At 43.1% G+C, this 27603-nt stretch overlaps 3 protein-coding genes across 3 annotated transcripts in view; 2 read left to right on the top strand and 1 right to left on the bottom strand.

Moving 5' to 3' along the window:
- sc5d (sterol-C5-desaturase) overlaps nucleotides 1-1602 on the top strand; it is a 51598-nt gene extending 49996 nt beyond the window's left edge. Inside the window, exon 6 of the transcript XR_013845200.1 lies at nucleotides 1552-1602. The gene's annotated coding sequence lies outside the window, so the exon portion shown is untranslated. The remainder of the gene's footprint in view (nucleotides 1-1551) is intronic.
- LOC307260770 (adapter molecule crk-like) overlaps nucleotides 1-27603 on the bottom strand; it is a 197798-nt gene that overhangs the window by 77304 nt on the left and 92891 nt on the right. The gene's annotated exons all lie outside the window — the stretch shown is intronic.
- Nucleotides 786-26457, top strand: tecta (tectorin alpha; the record flags this gene model as incomplete). The annotated part of the gene is made up of 27 exons (XM_080040881.1): nucleotides 786-849; nucleotides 1333-1472; nucleotides 2267-2554; nucleotides 3108-3245; nucleotides 3769-3934; nucleotides 4767-5179; nucleotides 5536-6106; nucleotides 6564-6880; nucleotides 7141-7434; nucleotides 8090-8660; nucleotides 9374-10008; nucleotides 11926-12592; nucleotides 13488-13687; nucleotides 14104-14484; nucleotides 15279-15380; nucleotides 15757-15941; nucleotides 17421-17616; nucleotides 18453-18537; nucleotides 18940-19050; nucleotides 19479-19681; nucleotides 21689-21852; nucleotides 22377-22476; nucleotides 23113-23261; nucleotides 23857-24019; nucleotides 24641-24725; nucleotides 25277-25396; nucleotides 26354-26457. 27 exons carry the CDS (start codon nucleotides 786-788, stop codon nucleotides 26455-26457), a joined length of 6612 nt encoding a protein of 2203 aa, XP_079897007.1.

Here is a 27603-nt window from a genome sequence, read left to right as displayed (position 1 = left end):
GCTCTTTACTTAGAGGAATACTTCACCCATACGGAACCGGCGTTCTATCATTATAAAATCGCCATTATAATATAATGAATGAGGGTTTTTTCTTCCCTCAGTCTTTCCTCAGTCTTCCCTTGGCCCAGCTGTCCTGTTTGCACATTTATACTAGCCTACATAGGATCTCAGAGTTCAATACACCTTCATATTCCCACCGGTGAAGTAGGTCTTTAAGGAAGTGGTAACATAATGAGGTAATTACTCACACTGCCGATATGATCTCTCTTCACTAACCTGTGATTGGCTGGAATAATGGTTGTGTCATTGTACTTGTCTGTGCTTGTGCCATTTTGTTTTTGCGCTTACGTGTTGTATTTTTGTAGTTTTTTTAATGTTTCTTTGAAGCTATCAACCTGCCAGGAACTACAGGTGAAAATTAGCGATAGCACTGCATGGCTAGATCTGGCACATTTACATGTTGAACTTTGGTGAATCAAATCAAATCAAATCAGTTTTATTTGTGTAGCCCAATATCACAAATAGACATTTGCCTCAGTGGGCTTTACATTCCATACAGTATGACACCTTCTGCCCTTAGACCCTTAGCTCGGCTGAGAAAAAACTCCCAGTAAAAAACCCTTTACCGGGATTAAAAAAATTGAGAAATCTCAGGGAGAGTCGACAAAGTAAGGGATCCCTCTCCTGTGCTCATGTTTATCAATGTACGCTGTCCCTTCTAAATAAATAAATCTAAAAAAAATATTAAAAAAATATTCTCATTTTCCTTCTCGTTTTTTTCCAGAATGGTCAGGCCAAACTGTCCAGTCATTCTGCTCCAAATCATCAGCATCTTTGTACGGACCACAGGTATGACACACATGAATGTTGATTAACAGCCACCCAACGCTTATTGTCAAAATCAATTTAGTCAAAATCAGTGATTATCTCCTCACGGTCTGCTACCTGTCCGTACTGTGTGTGCTGGAAAATAATCCAGTGTTAATACACAGCCTAGGCTCTGTAAACAAGCATGTTTTTTTGCTACGGTTGGCCTCCTTCTTTACATACCCGTTTACAGAGCCTAGGCTGTGTATAAACACCGCACACACAGTACAGATAGGTAGCAGATCATGAGGAGATATTCACAGATTTTGACAAAAAAGTGATTTTGACAACAAGCGTTCTCCAGAATCACTGACTCCTCCTTTAATGAGCTCATGTGCATCATTCAACTTTACATGCATTTTCCTTTTGTTTGTTTACTGTTGTGCTCCTGTGTAAAGTGCTTTGAGTGTGAGAAAAGCGCTATGTAAATTGAATATATTATTGATTATATTATTCTCCTTTTAGCGAGTTCTCTGGACATCATGTATCCATATGGAACCAACCACAGAGATCTAGAGACGCCGAAGATGGATGATGGAAGTTCTCCTGAAATCATTTTGGTCATTCCCTTCATTTTCTTCAATGTCCCCTACCGTTCCGTCTATGTAAGTTAAAGGAATACTTCACCCATACGGAACCGGCGTGCTATCATTATAAAATCACTATTGTAATATAATGAATGAGGTTTTTCTTCCCTCAGTCTTTCCTCAGTCTTCCCTTGGCCCAGCTGTCCTGTTAATCCTAACCCTACATTTTAGTAGTGTGATGTCACACTATTATAATGTAGGGTTAGAGACAGTGAGACCATAAAACACTCTTTTTGCCTTTTCTCGGGCTAGGATGAACCAATTTCTAAAATGTTTGCACATATATACTACATAGGATCTCAGAGTTCAATGCACCTTCATATTTCCACCGGTGAACTAGCGGTCTTTAAGTTAATTAAGTTAAGTTACTTTTATTTGTCAATTAACACAAGGCTACATAAAATTTGTTTTTTCGCATGTCAGCCTTGATCCAAAGTCTTAATCCAAAGTCTCAAAAATGTTATTATTTCACAAATCCTCAACCTTCCAACTTAGAATATTTGAATGCAATGTACTAAGTATACAGCTCTGGCAAAAAAAATAAGAAAACACTCCAAATGTTCAGTGTCTCTTGTTTTACTGTTTATAGGCATATGTTTGAGTAAAGTGAGCATTTTGGTTTTATTCTATAAACTACTGACAACATTTCTACCAAATTCACAATAAAAATCTTGTCATTAAAGAGCATTTCCATTAAGTAATGTAGAGATGAAGATTTAAGGAAAAATCCAGACTGGTCTCTTAAGTTTTTTCGGCGGCTGTATATAAAAGTTTATGATGCTGTAATACTGCTCTGTCTGTTCTCTTCACAGATCAACAACAATGGTGTGATTTCCTTCAACGTACAAGTTAGCCAGTTCACTCCGGAGGCTTTTCCCTTGAGTGACAGCCGATCCTTCATTGCTCCGCTGTGGGCAGACGTGCACAACGGTATCCGTGGAGATGTGTTCTACAGAGAATCCATGGAACCAGAAATACTGGAAAGGGCAACGCAAGATGTCCGGAAGTACTTTAAAAGCATGTCCGCCTTCACAGCCACCTCTGTCTTTATCACGACGTGGAACCAAGTCACCTTCTATGGAGGAAGCCAGACTACACCGGTAAAGTCCAAACACAGCATAACATGTATTGGTAACACATTAGGTATCTGCAGGTCAGCAGCAGCACCCTCTAATGCAAGTGTATTCAAGAAGCACTCCGGAAGGAACATCTTGGAAATGCATCTGAGATGGTTGGAGCCAATTTAATCTCTGTTCGAGTCTGTTAACCTAGATCAATCAAAAAAAATATATTTATCCCTCCAACATTTTCAAAGATTGACAACATTCCTTATTTCCGTCTTGTACTGACTGTTGAATTGAAACCTTCCAGATATACCTAAGCTGGACATAAAGACATATTATTACATTTTCAATTAATGACCAGATCTAAAGATTATAATTTGGACAGACATTTGCCTTTTGCCAATTTGTAATTCCACTCATTTTCAAGGTTCAAAATTCATTTCTGAAGAACTGGTTTCTCAGATGCAATCTCAAAAACCTTCCGTTTTCTCTGCATTTTTTCTTTTACTTGTTTTTTGTTTGCTATTACATTTAAATGTTTGTTTTCTCTCTTTGTAAAACTATTCTAATTCTCTTGTTTGATTGACAGGTGAACACATTCCAAACTGTCCTAATCTCAGATGGCTTGACGTCCTTCAGTATGTTCAACTACGGAGAAATCACATGGAGCACAGGAACAGCCAGTGGTGGAGACCCTTTAACGGGACTGGGTGGGACCACAGCTCAGGTATCCCCCATCAATTGCCCCCAATTCATTCGCTTTTCTAATGTGTATTATGTGTTTTAATCTTGCCCATGTAAAGCACTTTGAATGGCCTTGTGTCTGAATTGTGCTATAGAAATAAACTTGCCTTGCCTTGCCTTGCCTTGCCCAAGATAATTTCATACGGATGATAAATCTTTGTAGAATTGATTATGAATTATGATAACATGTGACATTACGGCGACTGTGGCTCAGGTGGTAGAGCGGGTCGCCCAATGATCGAAGGGTTGTCGGTTCGATCCCCGCCCTGCCACTTGTGTCATGGTTGTTGTGTCCTTGGGCAAGACACTTCACCCACCTTGCCTCGTGTGAATGTCAATAGTTAGCCTGCTATGTGTGTGTGAATGGTAACGTGGGAATGGGAACAGATCTCCCTTGCAAAAGAGTCTCCGGTCTCAATGGGATTTACCTGTATAAATAAAGGTTAAAAAAATGAATATATATATTTTTTTTTAAATTACCTCCCTCACACCTTCCCCCTTTCCAGTCAGGTTTTAACGGTGGTGACATTGGCCACTTCTTCAACCTTCCAGGATCTCGGTCAAACGACGTTGTGAACATTGAACAGACAACCAATGTAAACACCCCCGGACGCTGGTTCTTTCGCGTGGACACTGAACTGATAGATCCGGCCAATGGCTGCAGCTACAATGGCAAGTTCAAACTTCGAACATTGATAATTTTTTTTACCAAACAACTCTCTCTTTTGCAACGTTGCTACATCATTAAATTGTGTGACTAGACTAGTATTTATTTGTTTGTACCTCGACATGTTTCGATAACTTCCTGCAGTCTTCTTCATTGCTACAGAATTTAACTGTTGTCTTTCACCCATATTCATCCCACTTGTGTAATTTGTGTAAATTGTCTTGTTTTTTCTCTGCCCTGTAAAGTGACCTTGGGTGCTCTGAAAGGCACCTATAAATAAAATGAATTACAATTATTATTATTATAATCTTTAGTTCTGTAAACTCTAATGGTGCTTTTTCATGACATGGTATCGGCTCGACTCTACTCTATTCTACTCTACTGAGGGACTGAGCAGAAATGCATTTGCCCTTAACGTTAGCTGCTAACTCTGCTAAGATGACCAGCTACACAGAGGCGGTATTATCATTGGTACTATCTTGAAATGGAAAACGACCTTCAGGAAAAACACCCGGCACCAAAGTAGCGTAGGGTAGGAAAGAGTAGAGTAGAGTAGAGTAGAGTAGAGTAGAGTAGAGTAGAGTAGAGTAGAGTAGAGTAGAGTAGAGTAGAGTAGAGTAGAGTAGAGTGGAGTAGATTAAAGCCGGTACCATGTAATAGAAAATATTCATAAGAGCAGTCATTGTTATTTTTAGATTAAATGATTCAAGCTGCTGCCCCCGCGACCCGACTACGGATCAGCGGTTGAAGATGATGATGATGATGATGATTTAGTTTCTTTAAGAACTCTGCTTGTAAATAAAATAACTCTCCTGTCTTTCCTAAAATCCTCTCCAGGGCGTTTCTATAGACGAGGGGAAATCTTCTGGCTGTCTGAACAGTGCTCACAGCGGTGCCGATGCCTTGACATTGACAACAAGGTGCAATGCCAAGAGGCTCCGTGCGGGCAGCTTGAGACCTGCGAACAACAGGAAGGGGCCTTTTACTGCCATCCGACCCGCACCAGCACTTGTGTGGTCTTTGGGGACCCTCATTACCACACCTTCGATGGCTTTCTCTATCACTTCCAAGGGACCTGCTCGTACCTGCTGGCTAGGCCTTGCTGGGAGGTACCGGGGCTGCCCTTCTTCAGTGTGGAGGCCAAAAATGAGAACCGTGGGGTGGCCTCTGTTTCTTGGCTTAGAGATGTCACGGTGGATGTGTATGGTCATCGAGTCACGTTGCCCAAAGGCAGCCTTGGAACAGTCCAGGTGGGAATCTGCGGATGTCTTTACATCAGGAATTATCACAATATTTGCCTTGTGTGTGCGTTTTGGTTTGGCTGCTGAACAAGTGTTGATTCAAGATATGAGACTGTATTTAAACATTGCTTTTGATCACCTTGGAAGATTTGTCGGGCAGTTAACTGAACTTGAATATATCTACCTCTATTTTCTCATAATGTACAAGATTAAACTGTCGATCAAAAAGACACATTTTAAGAGTTTTGTCATGATAAAACTGTTTTGACAAAACTGTCTTGACAATGGATTGTCTAGCAAGACAAGAAGTTTTCTAGCATCCTCCATCGTTCCTTTTCAGATGTGTCCTCTGTTCCTCTCTCTAGGTTGACGGCTTGGTGAAGACCTTACCTGTACAACTGGACCTTGGAGCTGTCCGAGTCTACCAGTCTGGGGTTGCTATCGCTTTAGAAACAGACTTTGGTCTCTTGGTAACCTATGACGGCCAACACTATGCGTCCATCTCCCTACCGAGCTCCTACTTCAACAACACCTGTGGCCTTTGCGGTAACTATAACGATGACCCCGCCGATGACCCTGTGCTTCCCGACGGCTCTCTAGCGGAAAGCGTAGTGGAGTTAGGGGGCAGTTGGCGAGCGGAGGACACAGACTGGCGGTGTACGGATGGTTGCGCCCAAAACTGCAGCGTGTGTGACCCCGTTACAGAAGCGTTCTACTTTCGCCCAGACTACTGTGGACTCATCAATAAAACCGATGGACCTTTCAGGGACTGCAGAGCTGTAGTAGACCCTACTGCCTTCGTGTACAGCTGTGTGTATGATATGTGCAGCAACAGGGATAATATCACCACACTCTGCCAGGCCATCCAAGCCTACGCTCTGGCTTGTCAGGCCCTCGGTGTCACCATACGATCCTGGAGATCTCGCACCTTCTGCGGTGAGATTCAGTTTGATTCAGTTAACACAAGCTTTGTTTCCTGTGAGCAGTACATTTTGGTTTGGAACGGTTTGGTTTGTTTTGATAGAGAACAGTAACCCTACATTAGGCCTGCGTTTCCACTGCCGACAGTACCCTTACTTGGTAGTTGGGGTTTATGCCAGATGGTGATAGCAGTTTTTTCAATATTATTCATTGTTGCGTAGGAGATTAAATATGGCGGGTATTGTCTGTATCCTTTTAATCCCCCTGTTGCATGAAAATTGCAATTCTGTAGACGGACTGTACCAAAATAGGTAAGGTACAGTTCAATTATTTTGGTACACTTCCCAACTTTTGACAATAAACACAAATAATTGCATGCCGTACTCAGTGTAAACAAGGCTAACGATTTTTCATATTACATTAATGTACTTGTGTTATTTGACATTATTTCTTCTCTTCCTCTGGCCCTTAGCTTTGTCATGTCCGAAGTTCAGCAATTACCAAGTGTGCACCAGTGCCTGCCCAGCCTCCTGCTCGGACCTCACCGCTCCCCTGTACTGTGCCCACCCTTGCACCGAGGGCTGCCAGTGCGACGCAGGCTACGTTCTCAGCGGGAGCCGTTGTGTGCTCCGTGAAGACTGCGGCTGTGAGCATAACGGCCTCTACTACCCCCGAAATAACACCTTCTGGGCCGGTCCCAGCGGTGAAGAGGGTGAATGTATCCTCCGCTGCACCTGTGGGTCTGCTGGGGAAGTCTCCTGTTTCAACGATTCCTGTAAGGAGGGTGAGGTGAGATTGACATCTATTGCAGCATGTCCGTCCTGGGAGAGGGATCCCTTACTTTGTCGACTCTCCCTGAGATTTCTTCAAACATTTTTTTTTTAATCCCGGTAAAAGGTTTTTTACTGGGAGTTTTTTCTCAGCCGAGCTAAGGGTGTAAGGGCAGGGTGTCATATTGTATCATATTGTATGGAATGTAAAGCCCACTGAGGCAAATGTCTATTTGTGATATTGGGCTATACAAATAAAACTGATTTGATTTGATTTAGGTGTGTGTGGCGGAGGTGGGCTTGCTGGGTTGCTACCCTCGAAGGGAAGGGGTGTGCTCAGTCTCCCAAAACTCGGTGACATCCTCGTTCGATGGCAATTCCCTGACGTTCCCAGATGACAGCTCCTACTATCTGCTGAAGCTGTGCGGTCCAGTGCCCGCTAATGGCTCAATGCTGGAGGTGAAGATAGGCAGACGGCTGGTAAACAAAGGCCCCGCGTGGAAAAGACCTGTGGTAGTTACTGTGGCTAACCTGGAAGCTCAGATGGGAGGGTCTAATTTTGATACAGTAAAGGTAAGTATTTTTTCTACAGAGTAGGGCTGTCCCCAACTTGGAATGTTCTCAATCAAATCGGATCTGCCTGTTTAATGCATAGATTTGACTATTTGTGATACTATTTGGCAATCAGAAATGTGCATAAGAATTACATACTTGGCCTTCCGTCTACAAGAAAAGGTTCTAAACTGATCTTTTACTAAACGCTCCCTGGGGTTGAGCTCATTGAAACCTCTGTTTTGCCTGTATTCGTGTTTACCGGTAAAAAGGACCAATCATCGACTTTCAGGGTGCATCCCTACTAATATTTCTAACATACTGTATACTGGGGCGGCAGTGGCGAAGTGGGTAGGGAGGTCGCCTCTGGAGTGCAGGGTCGGAAGTTCGATCCCCCGCCTACCTGCCACATGTCAAAGTGTCCCTGGGCAAGATATTGAACCCCGAATTGCTCCCGATAGTTAGCTAGTTAGCTTGCACCCTGCGTGGTAGCTGCTGCTGCTATCGGTGTATGAATGTGAATGTGTACGAAACAATGTAAAGCGCTTTGACTCTGTGAAAAACCAGGGAAAAGCGCTGTGTAAGTGGAGTCCATTTACCGTATATGCAAATTACATTTTCTTATGTCCTATGTACGGCTTTTACCTTTGGCCCTGACACCTTTCTTGTGTTCCAGGTGAATGGTGAGCTGGTGGTGCTCCCGTACGTCCATCCGCTGGAGACCATGATGATCTACAGAGCTCCAGGCAACGCGACCGTGGTGGAGTCTCGTGGGCTGATTCGAGTCCACTACACACGGCAGGGATTCATCAACATCTCCCTCTCCACCCTCTACTACAACGTTACCTGCGGCTTATGTGGCGTGTTCAACAGCAATTCCACCGACGACCTTCGCCTTCCAAACGGACGCTTTGCGGAGACTATGGAACAGTTCACAGAGGGCTGGCAGTCGCTTGCTGATGACCTAACTTGTAACGGGGACTGTGATGATCTGTATCGAATGTGCACGGATTTGCGTCTCTACCAGAGTCCGTGGATGTGTGGCAACATCAATGACCCGGGGAATAGTTCGTTTCTGGCTTGTCACGCGCTGGTCAACCCCTCACCGTTCTTCAGGAACTGCCTGTATAACATGTGTGTGAGGGCAGGGAATCGTTCGGCCCTGTGCTCTTCAATGCAGGCCTATGCCACAGCCTGTCAGGATGCTCAAATAGGCCTCGCTTCGTGGAGGAGCGCCACCAACTGCCGTGAGTCGATATAACTTTACTTTGAAGGAAAAAGATGGTATTAGTTGTGCTGCATCAAACCCAATCCCATCCTTCCTCTGATGATTATAAAATACCTGTAACAACAAAGAGAGCATCAGTGAAAAGAATGCTATTTGATATAGTTATTATCAATGCCTTTGCTCGGGTCCAAATCCCCGCAAACTCAGACGAAAATATTTCTTGCAGGCAGACCAGATAAGCCTATTTTTATGAACAGTACTAAATCAAGTTTACTTTGCTTCACCCTAGTCATATCACCATTATTAATCTGACATAACCACATATAAATACATTACCTCATAGCCATGCATCCTGCCGTCTCACTTTCACTCGCTTCCTAAACAAACACACCCGCCAACGGTACGCACTAGCAAAGATCTTTAGGACAGCAGGCGCTGGTGTCGTAAAAACACTACCGCTTTTGTCCAAGGGGGCGCTAGAATCAACACAAATCCAGTTCCTCGTACTCACTTTAAAATAAAAAGGATACAGACTTTTTTTTTGGCCATAAAGTTTGTCACCAGTGGAACTAACAGTGGTGATTGCCAGCTTAAAACAACCAGTCAATCCTATAGTGAGTGAGTATGTAATACCCAAAACAAAGGTCTATAGTGTGGTAATCTCATAATTGGTATTCAGCCATTATCTTTGCTTCTCTCTTGCTGTCTTCTAACCCTACTCCTCTCTCTCAGCTCTTCCCTGTCCAGACAACAGTCATTTTGACGAGTGCACCAGCGCGTGCCCTCTGACCTGCTCTAACCTGGATGAACCGGAGGGTGAACCGTGCCCCTTGCCGTGCCTCGAGGGCTGCCAGTGCGAGCCGGGCTTTGCGCTGCGTGACGGCCTGTGTGTGTCGCGCAGTGACTGTGGGTGCATGAGCCACGGACGCCAGCTGGCCACCAACCAAACCTTCTGGACCGACTGGGAATGCCAGGAGCGCTGCTACTGCAACGGCTCCGACAACAGCGTCTACTGTCATCTCGCACAATGTCAATCGGAGGAATACTGCCAAGAGAACGACGGCGGGCTGTATGTCTGCCAAGCGCGATCTGAGGCCCTGTGTGTGGCTGCCGGTTACGGGCATTTTCTGCCGTTTGGTGGCGAACCGTTTGAACTGCAAAGCTCTTGTACTCTGAAGATGGCGACGACCAACTGTGGGAGGGATATGAGGGACCCAGCAACCATCAGTGGGACGTTCCCTCCGTTTAAATTTGCAGCCCGTAATGAGGAGAGGGACACGGGGCAGGCGATATGGGTGAGGGGCTTTGTGCTGGAGGTCTACGACTATGAGATCGAAGCGTCCCGGAGCTACAAAAACACTGTCACGGTGAGTAACAGCAAATCAAATCAAATCAAATCAAATCAAATCAAATCAAATCAAATCAAATCAAATCAAATCAGTTTTATTTGTATAGCCCAATATCACAAATAGACAGTTGCCTCAGTGGGCTTTACATTCCATACAGTATGACACCCTCCCCTTAGACCCTTAGCTCGGCTGAGAAAAAACTCACAGTAAAAAAAAAACTTTATCGGGATTACATTTTTTTTTTTAATCTCATTTTCACAGTAAGGAATCAAGAGCCATGATTATGAATTTTGTTCATACCAAGGGCGGGTTTAATAATTTTGGGGCCTTAAAGACACAAACATGGGGCCCCTCCACATCCCTTGTCTTGTTCTCCCCCTCTTTTCAGCCCTTATTTATCTCAGAAAGACCTCTGTGTAAATTATTTTCTTCAAATTCAAACGGCTCATGAAAGTTTCAAAAACTATATTTCCAAATCAACAGCACACGTTAATAATGTGTGTCTATATGTTGTGGCTCCATTAGTTTTGATTAAAAAACATTCTCTTCATTTGTCTGTACATCTGTTTGTGTACTAATGTCTTCTACTAAATTTAGTGTGCACTGAGACACTCATGACGTAAGCTTTCTGATGCTATTTTCGAGTATGGATCTTCAGAAAGACATACTTAATTAGCGTAAAGTAACAACAACAACAACAATAAAAAATATATATTTTAACGATAAGTTTATGGGTTGTTTAATGGGGCCCTTAGAAGCTTGGGGCCCAAAGCAATAACCTACCTTTGCCTTATAGTCCACCTCTGGTTTATACTACTAGGGAATATCTGTCATAGGGAATAAGCTGTGACCTGGCCCATAACACGAACATACAGCTCCGGAAAATATTAAGAGACCAGTCTGGATTTTTCTTAAATCTTCATCTCTACATAACTTCATGGAAATGCTCTTAATGACATATTTTTGGGGGGGAATTTGGTAGAAATGTTGTCAGTAGCTTATAGTATAAAACCAGAGTTCATTCTTCTCAAACATATGCCTATAAATAGTAGAACGAGAGTCACTGAACATATGGAGCGGTCTCTTAATTTTTTTTCCAGAGCTGTATTATATCTTCTCACCACTTTCCCAATGAACCAGTGAAGGTCACAGTTGTAGTATGTGTGAGGACATGTTATTGCTAATCAAGCCGATAGAATAACCGGGCAGAGGGTGAATTCCTCTTTGATTGGCTTAAGGAGGATCCAGTTTCAATGGGCATCTTTTATCAGGCTGGATTTGGCTCCGACAGACTCCCGACCCTGAGCGACATTTGGACCGGGTTCACAAACCGGCCGAAAGATCTGAGGAGGAACAGAAATTACACACATAAACCAACACACACACACACACACACACACAGACACATACATACGAAAGCACGCACGCATACACACACACACACACACACACACACACACACATATGCATGCACGCACAGTACACACACACACACAGACAGACATACAGTACATACAGTACACACACTCACACACACACACACACACACACACACACACACACACACACCACACACACACACACACACACGACACATACATACGAAAGCACGCACGCACGCATACACACACACACACACTCACACACACATTTTTTTGTCATTCTCTCTTAATTAAAATTAGATTGTTAAACATAGAGCGTCTTTCAGTTCACCTGGGTTTCCCCACATTCTTTGAAAACACGCAGGTCGGTTTGATGATGGTGCGTGTGTGCGTGTTCACTTTGTGTGTGTGTGTGTGTGTGTGGGTGTGGGTGTGTGTGTGTGTGTGTGTGTGTGTGTGTGTGTGTGTGTGTGTGTGTGTGTGCGTGTGTTCACTTTAACTTATTCAGACTAAAAGCAGTTTTATTGAATCTCTCTCTCCCCTCTCTCTACAGGTAAATGCAGAGCGACTATACCTGCCTCTGAAGCTCGGCCCGGGGAAAATCACCATCTTCACCCTGGGTCTGCAGCTCATCTTGGAGACAGACTTTGGGCTGAAAGTGGCTTTCGACTGGAACACACTCCTGCTTATAACCTTACCGCGGGACCTCCACAACTCTTCCTGCGGCCTTTGCCATGGTGTGCCCCTGTCCCCCCCTACGTTCACCCCTACAGATTGGGGCATGGCCTGGGCCGAGAGAGACACTTTCTGCCAGGTGGGCTGCGGAGACAACTGCCCGCGATGTGGCTTAGGCGAAAAAAGCGTTTTAAATGACGCTCCTTTAATGGTCGCCGATGCTAATACGAACACAGGCACAGAAAATGATAATGGTGCAAATGAAGTAAACACTGCTGGCATTCGTTTCCACATGGGGGATGGGCTGTATGTGTTTATGGAGCCCGAGGCGGTGAGACTGTGTGGGTTGATTGTGGACAGAGGAGGTGTGTTTGCGCGCTGTCACAGCAAGGTGGCGCCGTTGTTTTTCTACCAGAGCTGCTTGCAGGACACATGTATGGACCAGGGGGCTCAGGAGACAATCTGTAACTGGCTGCAGATCTACGCCGGCACCTGCCAGACCCAGGGAGTGCCCATCACTGGCTGGAGGAGTGAGACACCCTGTGGTGAGTGCAAACCAAACCTGGGCATCTTTTTATTTTTTTATTTTTTACTTTTTATTCACGTAGTATACTTTTATTTACTCACGATCCGCTACCTGTACGTACTCTGTTTGCTAGCTACAGTGCGCCCTCTTTGTTTACATACCAGTTTACAGAGCCTAGGCTGTGTATTAACTCCAGATTTTTCCAGCGCACACACAGCACATACAGGTAGCAGTCTGTAAGGAGATATTCACTGATTTTGACAAAAAGTGATTTTGACAAGCGTTCCAGAATCATTGACTCCATGGAAGTTGTGTGTTTTTGATTCTGCTCTTACCACTTGTCAACAATTGTCTAATTTATACTGGCAAATATCCTCTGTGTCAACAATGTTTTGCATACAGAGAAAGGCTAGCCTAATATATTCTACCCACCTGCCCTCTCCCAGTCCACAGCTGTCCCGCTAACAGCCACTACTCTAGCTGTATGTCGGTGTGTCCGCCTCAGTGCACCAAAATAATAATATTGTTTGAAGAGAGACTAACGATTGCCAAACTGCCTGTTTCCAGTCCAGAACACTCATTTATACTTTAACATTTTCTATATGAACAATGTTTCAGTTTCAGTACAGTACAGGCATATCTGCATTTTGGCAGTTAACCAATTTAAACATATTATTTTGAATCAGCCCCACTTCACTTGTAGCTGTTTTAATTAGGCTATTGTTCTGCTTCACTCATTTTGATCTGAATGGTTTAATAGTTCTTGTCTCTTTGTCAGCTTGTTGTGTATTTGCTTTGTGTTTTGTATGTGTATTGTAGTTTTTTACTCGACAATTGATCTTTCGAGGATAAATAAATGAAAAATTAAAATAAATAAATGTGCTAATATATTCTACCATTCTGCCCTCTCCCAGTCCAGAGCTGTCCTGCTAACAGCCACTACTCCAGCTGTGTGTCGGTGTGTCCGCCCCAGTGCGCCCCGGCCCGTGGACAGAGGGACTGCAGTCAGGACTGTGTGGAGGGCTGCCAGTGTGACCCGGGATATGTACTCAACGGGAAGAGCTGCATCCTGCCCGTTAACTGTGGCTGCTACACTGATGGCAAGTACTATGAGGTCAGTCTCACATCAAGTCAATGATTTGTATGAAGCTAAAAAAGGGAATAGGAGGAAGTAATAAAAACTTAAAGACCTACTTTACCGGTGGAAATATGAAGGTGTATTGAACTCTGAGATCCTATGTAGTATAAATGTGCAAACATTTTAGAAATCGGTTCATCCTAGCCTGAGAAATGGCAGAAAGAGTGTTTTATGGTCTCACTGTCTAACCATCCATGTGTGATGTCACGCATGGGAAAATGTAGGGTTAGGATTAACAGGACAGCTGGGCCAAGGGAAGACTGAGGAAAGACTGAGGGAAGAAAAACCTCATTCATTATATTATAACAGTGATTTTATAATGATAGAACGCCGTATGGGTGAAGTATTCCTTTAAAATTGATTGATTTTAACACTATTTTCTCTTCCTCCAGCCCAAGCAGCTGTTCTGGAACGGCGACTGCACCAAGCGTTGCCAGTGTATCGGCCGTAACCTGATCCAGTGTGACCCGCGGCGCTGTAAGGCCGAGGAGGAGTGCGCCTTACGCTACGGTGTGCGTGGCTGCTTCGCCCGCCGCTCACAACACTGCGTAGCTTCCGGCGGGGGCGTGTTTAGAACCTTCGATGGAGCCTCTCTACGGCTACCGGCCTCGTGTTCGTTCGTATTGTCCACAAACTGTCACAAACTGCCCGACCTGTCGTTTCAACTGATCGCCAACTTTGACAAGTGGAGCACGCCAAACCTCACCACCATCTCTCACGTCTATCTGTATCTCAACGAGGAGAATATACTCATATCAGGCAGCACTGTCAAGGTGAGGGAAGCGTTGAGTTACAGTTACATCCTTTACTTTAAGTTGAATGAGTGTGTATAAATTGTTGGTAATGTTAATTCATAATGTTAAATGGTCATTCAATGATTAGATGGTAGGCACTGTGGAAATATATTATTGGATTATGGTTGGTTTTGAGCAAAATATTGGAGATTTCTTATAGACCTTATGAATACTATTCTAATTTCCTTTTCCGACTATTAAGGATCAAATCTCTTTTAAGCTTGTATTTTGGACTGTTTTGATTCAACACTTATAATAAATATAATGTGTTTGTATAGCGCTTTTCTAGAAACTCAAAGATGCTAAAAGCTGTAGTGCGTAACTTTTTCATGTGAATGAATGTCTTTTACATTCAAGCCATCGCCAAACGAGTTGACACAAAGTTGAGTAAGCCTATCAGCTCCACAAAACTCTCTCTGTATTTCTCAGTATGGCAGCGTTTACAAACTGGTGTACACACCCCCTGACACTTGTGCAGCCACAAAATGTTTCGGTTGTTGATTCTACTGCTAAGAAAAAACCTGGACGTACAGCAGAAGGTATAAAAATCCATGCGCCATCACTGAAGGCTTTACCTCATGAAGATGCACCGACAGTGTTGTTGTGATCACTCAGAATTCCTCATGGAGGAGGCGACAGAAGTTACACACTATAGCTTTAATCACTGAGAATCTCACAGTGGCCAAACCTAACGTGGGAACAGAATCTAAAAATTGATTGCGACAAATCTTGTATATGTATATAAAAAAATCTCCCATATCTTCCCTTCCCAGGTTAACGGTACACCGGTGTCCGTCCCGTTTCTAACCGGACTGATGACACGTCTGTCGTCATCGGAAGGGTTTATCGTCATAGATACGCCCCAGGACATCCAGGTGATACTCATATAATTAGAATATCATGGAAAATGAATTGGAATTGAGGCAAGAATTCATGCAAAAGGGGCCCAAACCAAGTACTGAGTACATATCGATGATTATACTTTATAGAGGGCCGACATTTCTGTATTTAAAATCCCTTTTTTATTGATTTTTATGTAATATTAAAATGTTCTGAGATTTTGAATGTGGGGTTTTCATAAGCTGTAAGCCATACTAAATAAAATTATAACAAACGAAGGCTTGAAATATCTCACTTTGCATGTGATCTGTGTGTCTATATAATATTTTAGTTTCTCCTTTTTATGTTGAATTACTGAAATAACTGAACTTTTGCACGATATTCTAATTTTTTCGAGTGTCACCTGTACAGATCAGATACAACCACTTTAACACGCTGAGCATCACCATGGGACAGAGGCTGCAGAACAAAGTGTGCGGTCTGTGTGGGAACTTTAACGGAGACGCCAGTGACGATTACATCACCTCGCGGGGCAAACCGGCCGTCAGCGCCTTGGAGCTGGCACAGAGCTGGAAAACCAACGGTATGCAAAACAGGTGGGTGAGGCTGAACAGATATGGTGGAGTGTGTGTGTGTGTGTGTGTGTGTGTGCGTATGTGTGTGTGTGTGTGTGAGACATGGTCGAGTTTATGTGTTAATAGTGTACATTATTTTACTGTGCATGTGTATAATTTTTACAATGATCAAAAAACACTTTTTGCAAAATGTACAAGATTTTACAAAAATCTGGTGTTGATACACCGTCAAGGCTCTGTAAACGGGTATGTTAACAAAGGGGGCCCACCTTAACTAGCAACATGCCAGTTTACAGAGCCTAGGCTGTGTATTAAAGGTGCAGTGTGTAATATGACATCATCAAGAAAGTTCTACAAAGTTCTAGAATGCAACACTCCCTGGGTAACCCCAACCCTTTTGAATAATAACAGAAGCTACAGTGGCCTTCAAGGACAAGAACAATTCTAAATTTCAAACAATGCACCTGATGACATTCCAACTATGACACTTTCAAGATGGCGGCACTCGGCCTTGGTCCAAAATATGGAGAAATATGGATATATATGAGACCCTTTCTAAGGAAAAAAATAATAATAATAAAAAAAATTCTCAGCTATTATGCACTAAATTAAATGTACTTATGGATATCATAATTACTTTCTACAAAATCTGCTAGGAAATAAAACCCAAAATCCTACACACTGCAGCTTTAAGACCAGATTTATTTTCAGTGCAGACAGGTAGTGGATCATGAGGAGATATTCACAGATTTTTACCCAAAAATATTTTGACAACAATCAATCTCTACAATCACTGACTACACCTTTTAACCCTTCCCCCTCCGTCCCCCCTCTAGTTGTGATGAGACCCAGTTCGTGGCCCTGGCTCAGTCTTGTGATAACTCGTCTGTCTGTCTGTCTGTCTGTCTGTCTGTCTGTCTGTCTGTCTGTCTGTCTGTCTGTCTGTCTGCCTGCCTGCCTGTCTCTCTGTCTGTCTGTCTGCCTGCCTGCCTGCCTGCCTGCCTGCCTGCCTGCCTGCCTACCTCTCTGCCTGCCTACCTAACTGCCTGCCTACATGTCTCTCTCTCTCTCCCTCTCTCTCTCTCTGTCTATCTGCCTCTCTCTCTCTCTCTTTATGTGCCTGTGTGTCTACCTAACTGCCTGTCTGTCTATCTATCTATCTACCTACCTGTCTCTCTCTCTCTATATCTCTCTCTCTCCCTCTATCTCTCTCTGCCTGCCTACCTCTCTCTATCTCTATCTCTCTCTCTACCTCTCTCTCTCTCTCTCTCTCTCTCTGTCTCTGTCTGTCTGTATACATATAACTCTTTACATATTCTTCCCCCTCCTTCCCCCCTCTAGTTGTGATGAGACCCAGTTCGTGGCCCTGGCTCAGTCGTGTCTGTCTGTCTGTCTGTCTGTCTGTCTGTCTGTCTGTCTGTCTGTCTGTCTGTCTGTCTGTCTGTCTGTCTCTCTGTCTGTCTGAGTACATATAATTTTATACCTCCTTCCCCCCTCTAGTTGTGATGAGACCCAGTTCGTGGCCCTGGCTCAGTCGTGTGATAACTCTGCGGTGTCGGCGCTTCAGGGGGAAGACGCCTGTCAGAAGCTCACGCAGCCCAAAGGTTTCTTCACACCCTGCCACGGGCTGCTGGACCCCAGACCCTTCTACCAGAGCTGCTACCTCGACGGCTGCTACAACCACCGGCCCGCCCAGGTCTGTCTCCAGCTCTCTGAAGAACCCACTGTACACTACCTACTACTTTTGGGGCGACTGTGGCTCAGGTGGTAGAGCGGGTCGGCCGATGATCAAAGGGTTGGAGGTTCGATCCCCGCCCTGCCACTTGTGTCATAGTTGTTGTGTCCTTGGGCAAGACACTTCACCCACCTTGCCTCGTGTGAATGTCGATAGTTAGCCTGCTATCGATGTATGAATGTGTGTGTGAATGGTAACATGGGAAAGGAAAACAGGTCTCCCTTGTAAAAGAGTCTTCGGTCTCAATGGGATTTACCTGTAGAAATAAAGGTTAGAAAAAAAAAAAAAAAAAAACTACCTATGGGGCCATTATTCAAATCAGTTTTATTTGTATCATTCTTTTCATACTGAAGGGTAGCTCAAAGTGCCTCACAGAGGGTAAAAACAACAACAGAAAAGAAAAAAACATCAAATCAAATCAAGAGAAGAACATTAAAGGAACCCAACAACACTCCCACCCCCACAGACATGCACAGAGACATACACACTCATACACACACTCACACATATGTCACGCAGACACACACAAACTCACAGACTCACACTCACACATACTCTAGGGATGTCACTACACAGAGATGAAATGTGTCAGAGAGAGGGGAATGACATGCAGAGAACGACCCGGGCTGGATTCTAACCCGGGTCTGCTGTGAAGAGGACTGAGACTCTATGGGGGGCAGGGGGGGTCTAACCACTACATTACGAGCGCCCCCCAATAGCCTATTATCTTAGCATGTGCCTTCTTCGTTTACCCATTGACTTCCATTAACCCTCTCTCTTCCATCTCCCCTGCCCAGGTCTGTGGCTCCCTGGCTGCCTACGCTGAGGCCTGTCGCTCCCTGGGAACGCTCACAACCAAGTGGATCACCCAGGAGAACTGCTGTAAGGGCGCCGCCAGGGCACTTTTGGGGCGACTGTGGCTCAGGTGGTAGAGCGGGTCGGCCAATGATCGAAGGGTTGGAGGTTCGATCCCCGTCCTGCCACTTGAGTCATAGTTGTTGTGTCCTTGGGCAAGACACTTCACCCACCTTGCCTCGTATGAATGTCGATAGTTAGCCTGCTATCGGTGTATGAATGGGAATGTGAGAATGGGAACAGGTCTCCCTTGAAAAAAAGTCTCCGGTCTCAATGGGATTTACCTGTATAAATAAAGGTTGTGTGTGTGTGTGTGTGTGTGTGTGACAGCTAACATTGTGTGTGTGTGTGACAGCTAACATTGTGTGTGTGTGTGTGTGTGTGTGTCAGTGTGTGTGGCAGCTAACATTGTGTGTGTGTGTCTTTTAGCAGAATGGATCTACGACCCGTGTGCCGGAGAGATCTGCACCAACTTCACGTGTGAGCTGGAGAACGGAGGAGATCTGTGTGGCTGTCCCGAGCTGCCTACCAGCACGGGGGGTGAGACAGGCACATAGGATCATATCATATCATATCATACATACACAGTTTAAATCCTGCATGTCCCTGTGTGCTGTAAATGGTTAAATAATGTTATCAAACTACTTTAAAATATTGTAAAATTAATATGTGTGTGTGTGTGTGTGTGTGTGTGTGTGTGTGTGTGTGTGTGTCTGTCTGTCTGTCTGTCTGTCTGTCTGTCTGTCTGTCTGTCTGTCTGTCTGTCTGTCTGTCTGTCTGTCTGTCTGTCTGTCTGTCTGTCTGTCTGTCTGTCTGTCTGTCTGTCTGCCTGCCTGCCTGCCTGCCTGCCTGCCTGCCTACCTACCTGTCTGTCTCTCTCTCTCTGTCTCTCTTTCTCTCTCTCTCTACCTCTCTCTCTCTCTGTCTCTCTCTCTCTCTCTCCCTCCCTCCCTCCCTCCCTCTCCCAGGAGACGATGACATACTTCAGGCCGAGGTGAGCTGTAAACACGCCCAGATGGAGGTTTCTATCTCCAAGTGTAAACTCTTCCAGCTCGGCTTCGAGCGCGAAGACGTCAGAATCAACGACCAGCACTGCGCCGGCATCGAGGGAGAGGACTTCATCTCCTTCAGGATCAACAACACCAAGGGCCACTGTGGCTCCATAGTACAGGTGTGTTTATAAAGCTATGGTGTGTAACTTATGTCACATCCATGAGGAATTCTGAGTAATAACAACATCACCAAGGGCCACTGTGGATCCATAGTACAGGTGTGTTTATAAAGCTATAGTGCGTAACTTCTGAGTAATTACAACATCACCAAGGGCCACTGTGGATCCATAGTGCAGGTGTGTGTATGTTTAACCAAATGTTTAAAGCTCTAGTGCGTAAGTTTAGGTAATTCTGAGTAATTACAATAACACCAAGGGCCACTGTGGATCCATAGTGCAGGTGTGTGTTTATAAAGATATAGTGCGTAACTTATGTCACCCCCATGAGGAATTCTGAGTAATAACAACATCACCAAGGGACACTGTGGATCCATAGTACAGGTGTGTTTATAAAGCTATAGTGTGTAACTTCTGAGTAATTACAACATCACCAAGGGCCACTGTGGCTCCATAGTACAGGTATGGACATGCTTAAAGCTATAGTGCGTAGGTTTTTTTTGCCCCAATGAGGAATGCTGAGTAATTACAACAACACTGTCGAAGCATCTGAGTTATTACAACAACACCAAGGGCCACTGTGGCTCCATAGTACAGGTGTGTGTATGTTTAAAGCTATAGTGCGTAACTTATGTCGCCCCCATGAGGAATTCTGAGTAATAACAACATCACCAAGGGCCACTGTGGCTCCATAGTATAGGTGTGTTTATGCTATGTTCAACCAAATTTTTAAAGCTTTAGTGTGTAAGTTTTCTTGCCCACATATGTGTAACAAATGCTTAAAGCTATAGTGCGTAAGTTTTGTATCCCAATGAGGATTTCTGAGTTATTACAACAACACTAAGGGCCACTGTGGATCCATAGTGCAGGTGTGTGTATGTTTAAAGCTATAGTGCGTGACTTCTGAGTAATAACAACAACACCAAGGGACACTGTGGCTCCATAGTACAGGTGTGTTTGTGTTTACCAAATGCTTAAAGCTATATTGCGTAACTTCTGTCGCCCCCATGAGGAACTCTGAGTTATTACAACAACACAAGTGAATCTACATGAGGTAAAGCCTTCAGTGATCGGGCACATGGATGTTATACCTTCTGCTGTACGTCCAGGTTTTTTCTTAGTAGAATCAACAACTGAAACATTTCTTGGGCTCTTCTTGGGGTTTTTCTGAGCTCCTGCACCAGTCGGGGGGGGGGGAGGACCAGTTTGTAAATGCTGCCATACTGAGTTTTGTGGAGCTGATAGACTTAATCAACTTAGTGTCAACTCGATTGGCTATGGCTTGAATGTAACTGAAGTGCATGTACAGTATATGAAAAATGTATGCAATATACAGTAGCTTTAACTGTTCCTTAAAGACAGAAATCAAGGGGCGCCCTTAGCTCAGTTGGTAGGGCGTCCCCCCCACCCCATGGGCCTCGGCCAGCAGCGGACCCGGGTTCGATTCCAGCCCGCGGTCGTTCTCTGCATGTCACTCCCCTCTCTGCCCCATTTTCAAACTCTGTCTCTACGCTATCAATAAAGCATAAAAATGCCAAAAAAAAATCTACAACATTTTTTTTTTTTAAAGACAGACAGACAGACAGAAATCAAATTAATGTTTCTTGAACTATTAACAGTGAAATATCCAATCATAGTTTTGGCAGCCGTTTGGCGCGTTATTAATAATTACGGAACGTTTACAGAGTTAATAGAAGCTTCCACATTTTCGCTTTGCTTTAAATTTTTCCGAATGGAATTTGATTTTTCTTGGACGTCGCTTCCGATAGTGAGACATGTCAAAATTCACATTCCAAATTATTCGCTTTTTCGTGACCTTTATTCACGTCGGGCCTGGTGTGCAATGCAACTGCCTTTATTTCGTATTAGTAAATCAACTGTTTTCAAGCATTGCTGCTTCTCTAAATATCCCTTTCTGTCTCTCTCTCTCTGTCTCTCTCTCTCTCTCTCTCTCTCTCTCTCTGTCTCTCTCTCTCTCTCTCTCTCTCTCTCTCTCTCTCTCTCCACCAGTCTAACGGCACACACATCATGTATAAGAACACGGTGTGGATAGAGAGTGTCAACAACACGGGCAACATCATCACCAGAGACAAGACCATCAACGTGGAGTTTTCCTGCGCTTACGAACTGGACCTGAAGATATCGCTGGAGACTGTGCTCAAGCCCATGCTCAGGTATTAGAGAGAGAGTGTGTGTGTGTGTGTGTGTGTGTGTGTGTGTGTGTGTGTGTGTGTGTGTGTGTGTGTGTGTGTGTGTGTGTGTGTGTGTGTGTGTGTGTGTGTGTGTGTGTGTGTGTGTGTGTGTGTGTGTGTGTGTGTGTGTGTGTGTGTGTGTGTGTGTGTGTGTGTGTGTGTGTGGTTGCTCAAGCCCATGCTCAGGTAAGACTGTAAAGTTGTGTGTGTGTGTGTGTGTGTGTGTGTGTGTATACGTGTGTGTGTGTGTGTGTGTGTGTGTGTGTGTGTGTGTGTGTGTGTGTGTGTGTGTGTGTGTGTGTGTGTGTGTGTGTGTGTGTGTGTGTGTGTGTGTGTGTGTGTGTGTGTGTGTGTGTGTGTGTGTGTGTGTGTGTGTGTGTGTGTGTGTGTGTGTATCCAATACCCCTCTAATTATTCTATCCTTATTTTATCTTGTACTTGAAAATAAAGCAAAATGCATTGACTACACATATCAACCCTGTCTTCCTTCCCTCCCTCCTCTCCAGTGTGATAAACTTGACCCTACCGACGCAGGAGGGGAACTTCATAACCAAGATGGCGCTGTACAAGAACTCTTCCTACCGTAACCCGTACCGCGAGGGAGAGGTGACCATTTCAATTTCATTCATCTACTTTCATGTTCTATTCTATTTTTATATTTGTACAGCTCTGGAAAAAATTAAGAGACAACTCCAAATGTTCAGTGTCTCTTGTTTTACTCTTTATAGGCATATGTTTGAGTTGAATGAACATTTTGGTTTTATTCTATAAACTACTGACAACTTTTCTACCAAATTCCACCCAAAAATATTGTCATTAAAGAGCATTTCCATTAAGTAATGTAGAGATGAAGATTGAAGAAAAATCCAGACTGGTCTCTTAATTTTTTTCCAGAGCTGTATATACTGTTTTATATTGTACAAAAAAAAATTCCTTGTACTACTGAGTATTTAGAATGTATCTAATGTAAATATTGTCTATGTTTATCGTTATCTTATTCTACTCTACTATTATTTTAATTTTTATCATTCCTATTGCACCGTGGGTCAGAGATAAACGCCATTTTGACAAAAAAAAAATTATTTCAAAAAATAATAGTAGTGGAGGTAGCAGAAATAGTTTAAGTAAGATTTAGTAGTGAGGAGGTAACAGTAAACGTACAGTTTAGTATATAGCAGTTGAATTTCACAAACATTTTATATCTGAATTGACAATAAAACAACTTTTTGTTGACTTTTCTAGGTGGTTCTGTCTACGCGTGACGTCCTGTTTGTGGGCGTGTTTGTTGAAGGAGCCGATGAGAACCAACTCATCCTCATAGTCAACATGTGCTGGGCCACGCCCTCTAGACACAGCACTGACCGACTGAGATACATCATCATAGAGAGGGGGTAGGTTACTATTACTGCCTTAAAGGGACATAGTGTGCACATCTGCAGGTTCAAATGTGTTATTTTTTGGCTACTAGAATAGTTTTTTTAAGTTTTATTGTTAAAAATATATATTTTTGTTTCATTGCCCATCAAGGGGACATGCCCTGAGTTCCAATCCCCATACTTCCCTACTATTTAGTATGACATGAAAAGATTTAGGATGTCCTAATACATGCACGTCAATTGTAGTATGCTGAAAATACCTAGATGCCCCACTAACTCCAATAGCATTTTGGAGTATTCGTCTTTTTCTTATTCTTGACATTTCTCGACATTATGAAAAAAAAAAAATCTTCCTTATCTACATTTTTTTTTCTCTCCTGTGGCCCCAAAACTCTTCTGTACTTTAGTATGTAGTGTAGTAAAAAGAAAAAGTATGTGATTTGGAACGCAGGGATATTGTGCCTAATTATCAGGTTCAAATGTGTATTTTTTGGCTACTACAGTAGACGTGTCAAAACAAAGAAAATATATCAGGATTCAAGTTTAGACTTTAGAAAATGGCATTTAAGAGATAATAAACGTCTAACTTTGAACCCCTGGCTCTGTGTAGGTGTCCCAACATTAAGGACAACACCATCGGCATGGCAGAGAACGGGGTGTCACTCACCTGTCGCTTCCACGTCACTGTCTTCAAGTTCATCGGAGATTATGACGAGGTTCACCTGCACTGTGACGTGTCTCTGTGTGACTCTGAGACCAACGCATGCAAAGTGGTGAGGAGGACAAATATTCTGCATCTTAGATTTATTTTCCTCCTTTTTTCCCCTTATTTTATTTGATGTAAAGCGTCTTTAAGGGCCCTACAAAAAAGCGCTTTATAAAAAATACTGGGGCGCCCTTAGCTCAGTTGGTAGGGCGTCCCCCCCCCCCGGGCCGGGCCCAGCAGCAGACCCGGGTTCGATTCCAGCCCGCGGTCGTTCTCTGCATGTCTCTCCCCTCTCTGCCCCATTTCACCTCTCTCTCTCTGTCTCTCTGCACTATCAATAAAGCATAAAAATGCCCCCCCCCAAAAAATAAATAATAATAATAATATAAATTATTATAATAATAATAATAATAATAATTATTATTATTATTATTATTATTATTATTATTATTATTATTATTAAAGTGGCGACCAAAAACAAATGTAGGCTACGGTGGCCCTGATGTGCAAAGCAAAAAGGCAAATAGGACACAGAGACATTTCACAAAACTTGTTCTGAAATGTTTTGTTTTGTGATTTGTCTTATCGTTTTATCTATTTGCCGTTTTAAATTGCACTTCAAGGCCACCGTACATATGTCTGCTGTATAGATAATAATAACATATATACATGTGTACTGTGCATTCAGAACTGTCCACACAAGAGGAGGATGTACTCGGAGGAAGGAGGCCATATAGAGCACATACTGTCCGTGGGACCCATACGAAGGATAGGTGAGTGAATGTTAACTTGTAAGTTCATGTGAACAGACTAGTATGCATTAGTTTGTACCTTGAGTGAGTGAGACCCTGCGTTCCGAATCGCATACTCTTTCTTTTTTCTATTCTACATACTACATCCAACGATAAAAAGAATCTAGTTAGGATGCAGTATGCTACAATTGGGACATACTTTTACTCTTTTATTTCATCATAACATTGCGCCTTGATCTATACTATATAGTAGAAAGTATGCGATTCGGAACGCAGGGAAGGTCTCATTTTAAGGGCCCTACATACATGCACGCCGGTCTGCACCAGAATGTATGAGCAGAAAGTGCAATAAGTGACACTGCAGAAAATGTGTTACCTGTCTGCCTAGAATATTGCTTTGTTGTATGGAGTTTGGAGAAACATATTATATATACACACACACACACAAAGGGGTATCCATAATATTCATTACACCCCCTGTGTTGTCTCTAATAAAGCATCTAACAAACTAACTAACAGTCAAAGTCCAGAGGGGTATCCATAATGTCCGTAACACCGCTGTGTCCCCTCAGAGTCAGACTGGTGTGAGGAGGGGAACGGCGGCTGTGATCAGATCTGTTCCAGCATGATGAACGGAGCCGTCTGCAGCTGTGTGACCGGAACACTGCAGAGAGACGGCCGGAGCTGCAGGGGTGAGGACACACACACACACACACACACACACACACACACACACACACACACACACAGTATAGTATACACACACATAGACATACATATACAGTATATATATACTCTCTCTCTCTCTTCTCGATTTCGATGATGACGTCCACTTTTAACCTTTTTGTAAAAAAAACATTCTAAATAAACAAAATCATACTTCTCCACTTAATTACTTTACTTTCCTATCCTATCATATGGCTACCACAGCCCAAACAGCACAGCCACCTTCAACAGACCCAGGCTCTGTACAAACAAGCTCCAGGTAGTGTCAATGCCTATTCTACCTATCCTATCCTACTACAAGGCTATCACAGCCTAAAAACAGCAACGCCACCTTCAACAGACCCAGGCTCTGTACAAACAAGCTCCAGGTAGTGACAATGCCCATACTACCCATCCCCATTTTTCCACATCTATCTATGAGATTTAATGTGGCTATACAACCCAATCCTAGACCTACATAACCTCTGACAAGTAGGACATGTAAATGTGTCAGTAGACACTGTGGGCTCCACAGGAGTTTTCCTCCTGCCCCTCTTCTGCTGTCTCCTGGCTGTCCTGTCCTCCTCCAGCCTACGGAGGCACATACACACACACACACACACACACACACACACACACACACACACATACACACACATTCATTTTGATTCTCTACTGTCTGCCTCATACGCCAGATTCACGCATGCAGTCAGAAAGTGAAGTGAAATCAGAAATGTAGTCTATTATTAGCAACAAAAATGAAAACAAAAACACGCTTTGGATAACTATATTCAGCTAATTATTTAGACATGGCAGCACAGTCAATAAAGAGTCCATACATTCCTGTTACATAGTTACGTAGTACAGCTTTAAGTATAAACATAATGAACAAACCAAATAGCACCTGAGTGGATCCTATATAACTTACTGTGTTGTTGTTTCAGCAGCTGTGAGCTCCAGCTGTGACATCACACCTGCTCTCTGCCTGCTGATCGTCACCTCTGTCATCGCCATGGCACCGGCCCGTATCCACGCGCTCCTCTCCTAACACCATGGCAACAAATCAACAAGATAAAATAACAACAACAACACAGAAAAGAGAGAGAGAGAGAGAAAGAAAAAGACTTGAAGATGCACAAAGTATCAGCATTGATTTAGCCAGTAGATTTTTCCAGTTTGAAAAAAACCTTAGAAAGATTACATGCATTCACAAATCTCTACATTTTAATTTAAGTATAATTTTTAAATTTTTTATTACACGTTTTATTGATGCAACTGAAGGTACGTTGTCATGTCAACCTCCTCCATTATAAATCAGGACACCTCACACTGTGGTTACCCTTTTCTTTAAAGCCACTGTGTGTAGATTTTTATTGTGATAGTGAATTTTTTCTTTTGATGTTTTTTTTGTCCTTAGAAAAAAAAAGTTATGCTTGACTTGTCTCCTGCAATGCACTATTATATACCAACACTAGATGGCGCCAGGGGTAAGACATTTTTCTTATTCTACACAGTTTGGGTTCAAGGTGCATTTAATGTCAATTAGGAATGTAGGAAAAATGGGTTGTGAATGCAGGACACTGGTGGTAAAGGTGAAATAATGATGTAAGTAAGGGATACTAAACATTTCAAGTCAACTGTCTTCACTAGATTTTTTGTTTCTTCGAGGCTCTTATGTTTGAAGGAAAACTGTCTACATTTGAGCCAAGTCATTATCCTTTGTTGAGATACGTTATCATTCATATGAAATGTAAGTTCAAATCTTGAAATATACATACTGAGATACTGAGAATTCCAAAAACTTAAAGACAATTTATTATTTTTTGTTCAGAATTATTATTATTTTTTTTTTACTTTATTTTTAGATTTTTTTTTTATGAACACAAACACACAACTGAAAAAGTGAACACACAAACAAAAGACCAAACAAAACACACAATCAACATAGCGTACTCTCCTTTACAGGTTTCTGAGGACATTGTTTTAAACTAAAGGCAAATGTTAAGCAAAAAAGTCAATAAGGTGGTTTTGGCTCAACTGTTTTCGTTGGAAATTCTCAAACAATAACTCAACATCGGAAGTGTTTATACACGTGAAAAAATACATTTTCATAACATATGAGTGATAAGTTATGTCAACAAAAGATAACCAAAGTAACCACTGCCTTTTCAAACAGAGCTGATATTTACTCACG

Source organism: Ammodytes marinus (genome assembly GCF_949987685.1).
Source record: "Ammodytes marinus genome assembly, chromosome: 14".
Taxonomy (NCBI): Eukaryota; Metazoa; Chordata; class Actinopteri; order Uranoscopiformes; family Ammodytidae; genus Ammodytes; species Ammodytes marinus.
The sequence above is the reverse complement of the archived record's forward strand: the minus strand, read 5'-3'. Positions and strand labels throughout refer to the sequence as shown.